Genomic DNA, 13,728 nt, shown 5'->3' on the forward strand with positions numbered 1-13,728 from the left:
CTCCGAAAACTAGTGCTTCCAAATAAACCTGTTGGACTATGACCTGTCATAGAGATATACAGCACAGAAACAGGCCCTTCGGTCCAACTCGTCCATGCCGACCAGATATCCCAACCCAATCTAGTCCCACCTGCCTGCATCTGGCCCATATCCCTCCAAACCCTTCCTATTCATATACCCATCCAAATGCCTTTTAAATGTTGCAATTGTACTAGCCTCCATCACTTCCTCTGGCAGCTCATTCCATACACGTACCAGCCTCTGCTTGAAAAGGCTGCCCCTTAGGTAACTTTTACAGAGCAAACTCGATTATCCGACTACCAATTATCCCAAAATCGGATTATCCAAAGGAGATCTCGAGGTCCCAATGGAAACATTACATCAAAGATGCGTTTCCAACAGTGATCGAGTCTTTTGTTACAGTGATTAAACAGGCACCATCTCCAAATGACTGTCTGCCTGCCCTCTCTCTCTCTCCCCCGACACTTTCCCTGGAGTTCTACAGAGGGGTGTACCCTAACCCCACCCCCCTTCCCCAGATAATCTCTCTAACATTGTTCTGTACAGGGCAGAGGTGGAACCTGTCAAAAAGTTGCAGTAAAAGGTTGTGTGTGTGGCTGTGTCTGTGTGTGTGCGCTATTTGGAGACTTACCCCATAAAGGCTACTGCAACAGCTGCAACAGCAGCAGTCTTGTTGTTGGTGTACAGTCCACCTTCCCCGGAGAGGGGGCGAATGTCTACTGGATTGGGGGGCAGTTTTGGATGGGATTGGGGGCAGGGCAGTGTTGCACGGGGGCGGGAGCGGGGTGGGGGCAGTGTTACATGGGGTTGGGGTGGTGTTGCACGGGAGCGGGGGACAGTGTTACACGGGGTTGGGATCGGGGGTGCGGTGTTGCACAGGGGGGTGGGGGGGCGGTGCTACAGTGTTACACGGGAAGGGGGCGTTGGTGTTGGGGGCGGGGCTCATGCACTTTGTGCTGCTGCTAGTCTCCTGAATAGGGAGCAGACTTTAAAAGCTCCGAGCCCCAGAGAAAAGGCATCTGATCAATTAACCAAATAACCGATTATCCGAATGAAATAGTGCCTGCCCATCACATTCGGATAATCGAGGTTTCCCTGTATATTTTTCCCCTCTCACCCTAAACCTATGCCCTCAAGTTCTGAACTCCCCTACCCCAGGGAAAAGACTTTTTCTATGCCAATTCCTTTTCAATTTTATCACTTGCAAAAATGTGCAGAGGAATAAATATTATTAATTATGTATAAAGCAGTCGAATTGTCTATGCTCCCCTAAATAAGATACAACTCATTAGCTCACAGAAGCCTGTTATTTATATGTGTCATAGCAATAAAGGCAATATATTGTAAGGAAGAATGTCTATGAGCTGAAGCATAAAAGAAAGTATTGGACTGGTCAAAATTTATAGCTGTTGCTATACTAATACCAAATAAATTATAATACCTTGAATATTTATCCAACTCTTCTTCAAAGTGTGCCATTCATGTAAATTTAAACATCACTGATTTTAAAGTTTGGATTTTTAAATTTGAACTTATGGCACATGGGTTTTCGAGGTACCTGATTGGGTTTACTATTAACTTGTTAGCATTTCTTCAACCACAGTGACTTCTTTTAAAATGCATGAGTGCATGTGAGCAATGGGTTTTGTTTACTTTGGGAGACTTTTATGTGTGAACAAAAGAAGCAGTTGTACATTAGACTTTCAGTTTAGAAAATCAGGTATGATTTTTGTTTCTTTTGATTAAGGAAATACCCATAAATTGAAAAAGAAAACCCTTCAAAAGCATCACTTGGTTCTCATTACTTCCATGAAGGTTATTTTAAAGGTCAAAAAGTCATTCTGGAATACTCACCTAAGTGAATCAGTTCTAAGACAATATATAACTACAGTAAAGTGATGGTGGATCACTATAGTATAATACAGAAGATAATGATGCATTTGAGTTGATGACAGGTAGAATAAACAGAATTAAGCAATTAGTTTTGTCGTGACTTCATTTCAGAAATAAATATGAGTTTAGTTCAAAAAGGAAAGGGTTTTCTCTTAGTTGGAATCTTTTCAATTCAGTTAAATTCAGGTGAACAAGTCACCTTCAGTATTTCTGTTTTCTAATCTGGGGAGCATTCAAGGAAATTATTAGAGATAGAAATCTTCATGTTGTTAAAACTGATAAAGTTTAGGCCATTAATACTATGTAATGCTCCCAGATAGAAATCGTAAAATTGTCTTCACAGCTCAAAAAGAAACTCGAAAGTGTTAATCAAGTAGAAAATTAATGAATTAAAATAACAGTGATATTTCTCTGGGATTGAGTCACTGTTAAGGGATAGTGGTGAGAAATAGGTTGAAGCTTTATTTCCATGTTTGTATTTGATGTTCTCTCTAAGCTGTGCAGCCGCTCAGAGGGTCCATGCAAAATGCATGCAGATGCACTGATTTCTGCTTCCAGAAGCCATTGCCACCAAAGACTTCAGAGATCCATGCAGTGGCAGGAAAAATTGGAGGGAATGTAATTTGTATTAAGGTATTTCTAACTGGAAAGATATTTTGCATATATAGCTTTTATTTCTTTTGTGTTCTGTACTACGACTGAATAGAACAATAACATTTTAGAAATGCATCTACACAAAATGTAGCTGCTTGAAAACTGTTTAGCATTTAAAATCTCTACTCTATGGTCATCAATATGTAAATCAAGGCTCTGTTTGCTCAGCTACTCAATGAGCTATTTACTGGGTACGTTATTGAAGTTCTTATTTATGAGTTTTTCTCATGATGTGAACTCAAATGGTTATTTCTGTTCCTGTAGCGTAGATGCAACATTTTATCAAAGTGGTATAGTTCCCTGAAGAATGAGCTGATTTTACTGCCAAACCCTGTCCATAATTAGATTTGTGCCTTGCATAATTTACTTACAACTGAATCAGCATCTGGAGATTCCCTATGGAAGGAACAAAAAAAACAAATGTAACCGCTCAAAATATTTCAATCAGAAACAAAAGTAGAATTTAAAATGAACTGGCCAACATTTGCAATTTTGTGTTAAGAAGGATTACTCATACTTTATCTGTACTATTATAAAATACATTTCATACATCAAAGAATTATATTCTAAAATATTTCAAGACAGGCACAAAAGGAACTGGACTTAAATCTATAGATGTTACAATAATTGAAAGACTGCACTGAGAAAGACAATAAAACAAACTAACAAATTTAAATTGATCATGCAGGACTTTCATCGACATGGTGCAAAAGCTATTGTTTAACAAGAAATATTTTATTTAGCAGCTGTGAGTGCCTAAAACTATCAGTGAAAATTCATCAAACCCAAGACCCAATTATTGCTTCAGATTCACTTCCAGATATCATCCTATTTTATCGTTCTTATTACTTTATTTATATGGCATTGTATGCCATGTACATTATGGTATGGCTATTAAGTATATGCAACATTAGAAAAGGCCCACAATATCCATCATCTTAGCAGATGACTGAATAAATTACAAGGATAAAAGTTATGTAATGTCAAGCTTGGGTAAAAATGTTAAGAGTATCAAAGGGAAGAAAGACTAAGCAAGTAAGAAGTTCCAGAGCTTAGCAGACATTTTCCTATCATCTCTCTTGTACAACAGACCTGGATCTGTTTAGAGTCCTTACAAGAGAAAGTTTGAATGCCAGCTGGATTAGAATCTGTTCTCAATCATTCAAGTCACATCTACAGTGACTTTCACCTTCTATCACAAAACCAATGGCAACAAAACAAATTTTTATAGATTTACTAAGGTGAATAGGTCAAGGAGACCCAAGTTTAAAACCGACTCTTTCCAAGTTAGCTTAGCAAATTTACCTTTGCCAGGTCAAACCCTCATGCCAGAAGATGTGGAAATTTCAGGGAACAATGGTAACAGAAAAGGGACTCTAATTAACATCACAAGTGACAAAATTCCAGAAAATCCTTCCTTTGTAGAAGCTTAAATTGGTGAATAAGAATAATACCACAGAATGCATGACTTTTAGCTAAAAATAAACTTTTAAAGTATGATAGCAATAGAACATTCTTATGAACACTGCATAACCTCAAGAACCTTCTGAACATTTGACTGTACCATTAAAATAAAACTCACATTGAATCTGCATCTTTTTCTTTTTTTATCCGTCCTGGTATCCCAAAAGGTTTTCTTTTTGACTTTTTCACCCCTGCAATACAAAAATACTGGTTAACAAATCAATAATTTCAATTAAAATGACATCCAATCTTGCAAAAAGAAATACGCTTCTTTAAATATCTGAAAATACAGTTAAGCCTCCAAAACCAAATTTTCTCAACAGTTAACATATTGGGTTGAGTGACCCTTCCTTAGTTCTGATTTCTCTCCACAGATGCTGCCAGACGTGCTATGGTAAGAAAAGGAAAAAATGGTGAATGAAGAGGAAGTACATGATGCAGGCTGTTAGACAGATCTGCAAAGAGTTAAAAAGAAAAAGGAGAATGAACAAGACTTTTTACTTAAATCCACCCTTCATTCTGTGTTCATTGGCAGGAATTGTCTCTTTCTCCCATATCATTTTATTTCCCTTCTTTCTACTTGGTCTTCTCCTTTGATATGAGGATTGAAAGACTTTGCAGAGGACATGTACAGAGTGTGAAACTCTAGTGAGCAGAAATTAAAGAGACAGGCAATTAAATATGCTGTATGCAGCATGCTATGTGGAAATCAATAAAGAAAAAGGATTGTAGAAATAAGAGCAAATAAAACTTATTCTTGGCTGTAGAGGTTTAGGAAGAAATCAGTACTCTGATGAGTGAGATGAACTGTTGCTGTTAGGATCTTGAAAGATCATGTGGGAAACATCAAATGCTACAATAACTCATAAACAAAACTACTGAATCATATATATTTATTAGCAGCTGAAAATTTACCTTCTAGAGCATTGGTTACATTACATTCTTCAAATTCAACAGGACCTAAAGCAAGAAAACAAATCATGAAGCTTCAAATTGAGTTTCCTTCACAATTCATCATAGTTTTGAAAACATAAAGTTTCAATTTAGCAGTCAAAATATTGCTTAATTTTTTGTGTGGCAATATAAATATGTGTATGTGTAAAATGCACTATCAAAGAAATCGGATAATCTTTTATGAAATTATACAGCTGAACGTCTTGTGCTTTGCTCCCAGAATATACTCCCTCAGCACAAAGCAACAAATAAAGCAAGACTAATGACACTTGGTTTCCATTCCTTTGTGTTGCCCTCTGATTTCTCTCAAAAGAAATATTCAAGCTCATTCTTTTCAGGTAGGAATTATGCAAGGCAACATCTGTCTTGTTTTTCTGCTCCCATCATCAGACAGCAATAAACCTGAGCACCCAGAGTAGACATGACATTTTATCAACTAGCTTTCCTCAAAACAGCAAATGACTGAGGACAATCTTAAAGGCAGCAAATATACTGACTGATGCTTCTGTACAGAAGTCAGAACATCCTAATGATTAATCACTTAAAATAAGTTTCTCAAGTGTGTAACAACAGGTAGATTTCTGCTAATTAACAAACTCAAAGCCAGAGGCCTGCATGCCTACTAGGTATAACTTAATTTCCTGAACGCACAAATAGGAACACTAATTGCACCAAGGCCAGGAAAAAGTGTAGAAATCAGCCAAATTTTGTAGCATGAAGCTTAATTCAATCTGTTACAAAAAAATTATACATATAATGTGACTTTACTGCTACTTTAATGTCAGATTCTTTAAAATTAATTCAACAATATGCTAATCTTGCCAAGAATAATTGAAGCACCTTGTTTTGTACTTGCAATCCATGAGTTTACAAGTAATCAGTTCAGAGGTAAATAAAATGAAAAATAAAAGCTCCCTCATCTACCTAGGAGATGAAAAGTCCATTTCACATTAAATTTTACTTCCCAGCGGACTGTCGGATTTTTGGAAAGGGGTTGCATCAGAGAAATTTGATAAACACTTGCAAAAGGACCTGGGGCAGAATTTTACAGTCATCTGCCAGTGTGTTTGTGTGCACTGGGGTGGAGACAAAAATTCCCCAATGCCTTCCAAATGCTCTTCCTCAATCTGCACTTTCACACCATGTGGCCTGTGAAGGTATACCTCGCTTCAGTTCCATATAACCCTTAAGTAACCAATTACTGATTACTTGACGGCAACTTCCAACCAGCCTTAATTCTGATGCCAATCAGAAGAGTTAGTGCTTTGGAGGAAGGAATGGAATGAAGTCCAGCGGTTTATCCTTCTCAAGTCTCTGTTTGGGAATGATGGGATCCCTTTCTGTATCCCTTGTGTGCTCCCTCCCAGCTGACTGCTTCATGACAACACTCCTCTCCCCATTGTAAGGCTTCATCTTCCCATCCTAGCATAACACCCCATCACACATAATTGGCCCTGGATCCTGTGACAGAAGCTCGGGTTGCCTTGTTATCCCAGTTTTAGCCAATGCTGCCCATGAGGCTGCTTGGACTGAGGCAGGTCAGGTACAGGAGTCCCGTTTACAGGCAAATTAGCACTACCCAGAAGCCCCTCCAGCTAAAAGATCCCGGCTTTGGATACCCAAGACTTTTAGTATGATATTTCTGAAACAACAGGGTACAAAATGCACTTATGTTCCAAGTGCAGCAAATAGTCAAACATGCCCAGAGAAAGAATAAAATAAATTTTGAAGAGTAATTTAAAAAAAAATTATTCATGGGGTGTAGGTGTCACTGGCTAGGCCATTTCTTGCCTATCCCTAATTGTCCAGAGTACAGTTAAATGTCAGCCACATTCCTCCGCTAATGGACATTAGCAAAGCAGATCGATTTTTTGAAAATTGATAGTGGTTACAAAGTCACTATTGGGCTAACCTTTTATTCCAAATTTTCTATTGAATTCAAATTCTACCATCTGCTGTGGTGGGATTCAAACCAATGATTCCCAGAATACTAACCTGGAGTTTTGGATTACTAGCCCAGTGACTCTACTACCACTGCCATTGTCTCCACTCAGATAAAATCATAAAGATACTTTTAGAAAATACATATGATTGGTAGATGTAGGTTTTATTTAATTTAGTCAAGGAATGCCATCCGACAAACCTTCACAAACCTTGCAATTAGTCATATATAACTAAATATCTAAATTAAATGTAGATTAAAGTGTGCTTAGAGATCATTCGTTCCTTTCAAATGTCAAGGCATTTTCAGGGGATCCAAGATGACAGTCATCTGAGTAGATCTGCCTTGCTCAGCTCTGCACCCAGCCCAGGTGTAGTGATACTTTTTACTCTGCTGCCCCTCCCCCCACCCCACATTTTTTTTCACAGAAAATTGATGTTAAATGGTTGTGAAACCATTTAAATCCATTTGAATTGGAGCTTTGATTGTCTGAGTGAGACGGGCGGGGAGTTTGGGTGGCTGGAAACAAGCAGTTATCCATAATTGCCAGTTGTCAGAGAGTCTCTTGATTATCCAGCAAATCACATCATAGTGCCGGTTAGCCGATAGCTGACTGAGTGCCGGTTATCAAACATCTCTCGATTATCTGGCAATGCATGCCATTATGCTGTTTAACTGATAACTGAATGCTCGGTTGCCTGGTGCCGTTTTTGCAGGGCCTTAGGATCTTGTTCGGATGGTTGATGTTCGGATAGTCAAGGTTCTACTGTAAATCCTTATTGAGTGAGCTAGGATGACGAAAGGAAAGCATACCAGCCTTAACACACAGGACACTTGCTGAAGGCATCGGGCATGCTGAGAAAGAGGTACCTGTGCAGCAGACCATCGCTGAAGACCTTGTAGCGATCCAAGGGATGATCAAGGAGTTGATGGAAGACAATCGCATTCGGTTAGAGCCGATATCAGTCATGCTACAAAAGCATGAGAAGGAGTTGGAAGGGCTCAGGAAATGAGTTGAAGAGGTTAAGCGGAGGACCGCGGCATCGGAAATAGAGTCCTCAGTGGGGCAGATCCAGGCCCTCGTAAAACAGATCCAGGCCTTGACTGACCAGATCGATGAGCTGGAAAATCGAGGTAGGAGGAAAAATATCCGGGTTGTTGGGCTGCCTAGGGAGTGGAAAGTGGGCTGGGATACCGAGGCGGATCGGTTGAAGGTTAACAGAGTTCACCGGGTTGCAGTTTGCAAATCCGGTCTGGATTGGCACGCCCACCCAGTCCTGGTATGATTTCAAAGCTATAGGGACAAGCAGAGTCCTGGAATCTTCTAAAATGGTGGGGAAAGATCCACAGTCCCTGACTTACCAGGGAACTAAAATAATATTTTTCCAGGACTTTTCTGTGGCGGTGATCCGTAAAAGGAAATCATTTGATGAGGTCAAGAGAAAATTAAGGAATCTTGTTTTCAATATTTGATGAGCTACCCAGTGGTGCTTTGTATTACTCACGAGGAGACGGTGAGGTTATTTGTCTTCTCAGAATAAGTGAAAAGTTTCTAGGACACTTTAAAATAATTCGGATGGACTTATAGACATGGGCAATAATGTTTGTTTTCTTTTCCTTTTGCTAGCTTTCTTGTAATGTTCTGAAGGAAGCTGTTGTTGGTGTGTTTTCTTTCTCTCTGATTAGGATTGGTGTTGGTATATAGGGGGGCGGGCAGAGTGCTCATTATTTTGTCTGTTTCCTTCTGTTGTTTGGGTCTGAGGTGTGACTTGAGCTGGAAAGGGGAATGGAGTTGTGTGTGGGAGGTGTAAGCGCCCTCTATGCTCAGGGCGTAGAGTCCCCCAGTAAGTGACTTTTGTGTTTTGTAGTTAGTTTTGTGTTCTGGTTTTCGCAAATAGACACCACAAGTCTTCTTTAGTATATGCCCAGTGTGCTGTAAGTCGAATGCTTTCCCTCGGCAGGTCAAAGGTGGTTGTAAAAGATCATGGCTAGCAGTATTCTTAAATGGTGCACCTAGAATATTAGAGGGATCCATTCGCCAGTTAAAAGGAAAAAAGTGTTGTTGAGCCTTAAAAAGGAGAGGGTGAATGTTGCCCTGTTGCAGGAGACTCACCTTAATGACAAGGAACACTTGAAGTTACAGCAGGGAGTGTTTGATCGGGTGTTTTTCTCATCCTTTAACACTAAGAGCAGGGGGGTGGCCATACTTGTCCAGAAGAATCTTCCATTTAATTTAATAGATTGTGTTAAAGATGAATATGGCCAGTTTGTTATCCTTAAAGCCCTAACACATGGCGAGGAATTTGGTATTTTGAATGTCTATTGTTCTCCAGCCCAATCCCTTAAATGTTTGACTGATGAACTATCTGAACTGATGGCCTTTGCATTGCGGTATGTTATTATGGGGAAGCTTTAATGGATCCTGTGCTGATAAAATGCCCAAAGGACCCCCAAAGCTTTCTCCACAATCTAACAATTGGGTGATCTATGTGTGGAACTGGGGTTGGTAGACATTTGGAGACATTTTCATTCTAAGGGCAGGGTCTTTACGTTCTTTTCAAAACCTCAAAAGTGCCATACAAAGGCTGATATTTTCCTAACTCCCGGGCTCATCTAGATTCGGTTATATCTTGCTCAATTGGGAATATTGCCAGGTCTGATCATGCAGAAGTATATTTAGGGTCGGGATTAGGGCAATGCAATAAGCTCAAAGTGCTGGCAAATGGATCTCTTCACCCTCAAGGACAGCAAGTTCGTTGAGTACTTTTCTAGGGAATTTGAAGAATTTTTGGCCACCAACTCTGCTACAGCTAGTAACCCATCCATTCTTTGGGAGACTACTAAGGCCTATGCTAGAGGGATAATGATCTCACACTCAGCCAGTCAGAAGTGATGTAAGGGAGAGCAGCGGCATCTGCTCAATGCACAACTGAAGGCAGCTGAGACAGCATATTACACTACACCATCAGTGACTAAGTTGCAGCGGATCACAGCTCTTTGATCTGCCTTAAACTCCATGTTTATGCATACAGACTAGAAGGAACTTTTCTTTGCGAAGCAAAGCTTGTTTGAGCATGCTGATAGGTCGGGTAAATATTTGGCACACCTGGTTAGGAAGAAGAATGCCTCCCAATCTATTGCTTCTATTAGGGAAGGGAATAGGACTCTTACTTGTAATGCTAAAACGATCAATGTGGCATTTCAGAGGTTCTGTTCTGAACTGTAACAGTCTGAATGTTGAGGATAGATAGGATAAAATGGAATCTTTTTTTAGGAACTTAGATCTTCTGGGAGTGTCTGCTGAGCAGGCGTCTCTCCTTAGTGCTCCATTAACAGCACAAAAGATACAGGAGACGGGTGAGGCAACTTTAAAGTGGAAAGGCACCCGGCCCTGATGGTCTTCCCGGAGATTTCTGCTCATTGGGAAATTCCTGATGGGAATTTGTAAACATACTGTCAGGACCGATGCTAGACATGTATTACTATTCATATAGTTGTGAATGCCTCCTGCCATCCTTGAGAGAGGCTAATATCTCTATTATCCTCAAGAAGGGGAAGGCCCTGGAGGATTGTGGTTCTTACAGACTATCTCGCTCTTAAATTCTGATTATAAAATTTTGTCTAAGGTTTTGGCATTGAGGTTGGAAGGAGAATTGTCCTCTATTGTTAAAGAAGATCAGACAGGCTTTATAAAGGGTCGCCGATCCTCTAATAATATTAGGAGGTTGCTTAACATGATTCAAGTGTGCCAGCAGCGATCCGTTCAAGGGTCGGTGGTCTCTATGGATGTGGAGAAGGCATTTGATTGGGTGGAATGGCCATATCTTTTTTATATCTTGGGGCGGTTTGACCTGGGTGAAGTGTTTACTGGATGGGTAAGGGTCCTTTACGGTGATCCTCTGGTGGCGGTTCTCACCAATGGTATAAGGTCTGACAATTTTAACATTGGTGGGGCAGTCGGCAAGGTTTTCCCCTTTCACCTTCACTTTTCACATTAGTGATTGAGCCGTTGGTGGAGGCCATTCATAGGGACCCTAATCTAGCTGCCCGAAAGGTAGGGTCGAACGTGCATAAGACTACACTATATGTGGATAACGTTCTTATTTTTCTCTCAAACCCAGCAATCTCAGTGTCCTGTTTGACATAGTGTATTAATTCACTAATTAATTCATTTGGTTCTTTCTCAGGTTACAAGATCAATTTTTCAAATTGAGGGCCTTAGGGGAATGCCTGGCGTGAAAGGTGGATTCCCCTTTAAGTGGGCAGAGGCAGGTTTTCATTACTTGAGCCTCTCAGTTACCCCTAGCTTTGATGAGTTATTCAAGGCTAATTTTGTTCATTTGTTTGACAAGATTAAACAAGACCTTAAAAGATGTGGGGGCCCTTCCAATATCACAGTTGGGTTGAGTCGCTCTTATCAAAATGAATGTTCTTCCTCGCTTATTGTACCCTTTGTGGATGCTCCCTTTGCTCTTTACTAGGCAAACATTTCAGAAATTGAATGGCTGGTTTAGTTCTTTTATTTGGCACTATAAGTGGCCCTTTATTAAGCTTGCCAAACTGCAATTGGCCCAGGGACTGGGGGGAGTGGACCTCCCGGACATATCAACTGAACTCTTTCCTATCTTTTTGTAAGTGACTGAGCCTGTGGGGACTTGGCATCAACATGGTTGGACACTGAGACCTCCCAGATGTAATGTCCTCTTATCAACCTGTTGTTTTTAGACAAAATGAGGACAGTTGTGAAACATTGCCGTAATCCAACAGTTACTAACACGGTCAAAGCATGGAGGGCAATGAGGCAGATGGAGGGTAATATGGTTAACACACCTTTTCTTACTCTCATAGTTGGCATGCTGGGTTTCCGGCCAGGGACAATGGATCCCAGGTTTAAACTTTGGACGGATTGGAAGTCTTTTATCTGGGTGATCTGTTTGAGGGTGAAACGTTGATGTTGTTTGATCAAATAACTCGTAAGTATGGATTATCGAGTAGGGACCTTTTGCATTTATGTCAGGTTAGAGATTTTATCCGAAACGAGATCACGCTCTTGACTGAGTGTTATAGATTTGATATGGAAAAGAGGTAACAGCACTCTTTCAGTGAGTACTCTCTATCATTTGTTGGGGGGAGGTTCCTCGGATTACATTGAGTGTCTACATGAAGCCTGGGAGAGAGAGGGGTGAAGATCACTTCAGAAACATGGGAGGACATTTGAGAGAATATGAAGAGGATTTCAATATGTAATAGGACCATGCTATACCGTTAAAGATTCTTCATAGGGCTCATCTGTCTCTAGATCATCTTGCAAAATTTAAGCAGGGAGCATCTTCAATGTGCCCCAAATGTAAGATAAATATGGGTACCCTCACTCATTGTCTGTGGTCCTGCCACAGACTTCGTGTGTATTGGAGCACTGTAGCAGGTGTAATAGAAGGGGTCTTGGGGACCAATGTCAAAGTGGACCCAGTCTCTTTACTCCTGGGTTTGCTGAATTTATCTCCCTTAGATGTACATGGGAAAAAGATTTTTAACATTCTCACATTTTGTGCGAGGAAGAACATTCTGATGTGCTGGGTGTCTGAGAATGCCGCAGGTCTGTCCGAGTAGCGCAAGTTAAATTATGGAACATATTCCTTTAGACTTTTTTACAAATATGGTGCACCAGAAAATGGACAACTTTTACAAGACATGGCAGCCCTTTCTGAATTACTTGGAAGCAGATACATCCGCCATTTTGATTAGGGCTTTTGTCTAGCCATGATGGTTTAGTCTGATAAACCTAATGCCATGAGAGAAAGAATTTCGAACAAATGCGGGTTTAATAATTGATGGTCTCAAAGGTTGAGAGCTAAGGTCTTGTTGCGCTGAGCGGCGTTGCTTATTTACTTATTGATTTGCTATAGGCGTAGTTTTGATTTCTTTTGTAAAGCAGAACAGGAGTTGATTTATTGTTTATTCTGTTTTTGATGTTATGATGCTCTATTTTCATAAAGAAAAAAATTTCAATAAAAGTATTTTTTTAAAAAAGGCATTTTCAGTTTTTGATGCCACCATTTTTGATGCTTCCTTAGCCTCCAGCTGAATTCACTTAAAGAGATAGGAACAAACATAAAATGCTCATCTGGAGCAATGCATCTAGTTCTGGGCACTGTACTTTAGAAATGACGTGAAGGATGCTGAAGAAATTTGTAACAATAGTTCCAGCAATGCAGAACTTCAGTTTCAGTGAAAGATTGTAACCGTTGGGACCATTCTACTTGGAAAAGGTTGAAAAGACATTTGATACAGGTATTCAAATTCATGAGAGGTCAGACCAGTGTAGATTGGGAGAAACTGATTGCACTCATTGAAGGATTGAGAATCAGAGTGCAAACATTTAAAGTAATTAGCAAATGATGCAATTGTACATGAGGAAATCCTTTCCCATGCAGTGAGTGATTAGGATTTGGAATGTACCTTCTGAGTGTGACAGTAGCAGATTTAACTGAGGCTTTCAAAAATAATTGGAACATTATATTAAAAGGAAAAACAAAATGCAGGGCAGGGGAGTGGCAATGAGTGAACAGTTTCTTTACAGAAAAGACACAATGGGCTGAATGGATTTCTTTTCCATGCTGTAATCATTCTCTAATTCTATAGACTGCAGAATACCTATCTGGAAAATAGTAAAGAAAGGAATAAAACTAACCAGTTGAATCTTCCCCAAAATATTGGAGCACTCAAGGGTTTTTAAAAAACACTATTTTTGCTTTTATACAGTTTTCAAAACTTTTGCACTATGTTAATCAGCTATGACA

General features: G+C 39.9%; 1 protein-coding gene across 7 annotated transcripts in view; it reads right to left on the reverse strand.

Annotated features, from left to right (window-relative positions):
- The window catches only part of fcho2 (FCH and mu domain containing endocytic adaptor 2), a 200,581-nt gene that overhangs the window by 106,337 nt on the left and 80,516 nt on the right, over positions 1-13,728 (reverse strand). For all 7 annotated transcript variants that reach the window (XM_072581751.1, XM_072581769.1, XM_072581760.1 and 4 more), the window contains exons 9-11: positions 4,948-4,992; positions 4,151-4,223; positions 2,940-2,964 (exon numbers count right to left, since the gene is read on the reverse strand). In XM_072581751.1, coding sequence (XP_072437852.1) covers positions 2,940-2,964; positions 4,151-4,223; positions 4,948-4,992 — 143 coding nt within the window. The remainder of the gene's footprint in view (positions 1-2,939; positions 2,965-4,150; positions 4,224-4,947; positions 4,993-13,728) is intronic.

This window comes from Chiloscyllium punctatum, chromosome 2 (genome assembly GCF_047496795.1).
Source record: "Chiloscyllium punctatum isolate Juve2018m chromosome 2, sChiPun1.3, whole genome shotgun sequence".
NCBI lineage: Eukaryota > Metazoa > Chordata > Chondrichthyes > Orectolobiformes > Hemiscylliidae > Chiloscyllium > Chiloscyllium punctatum.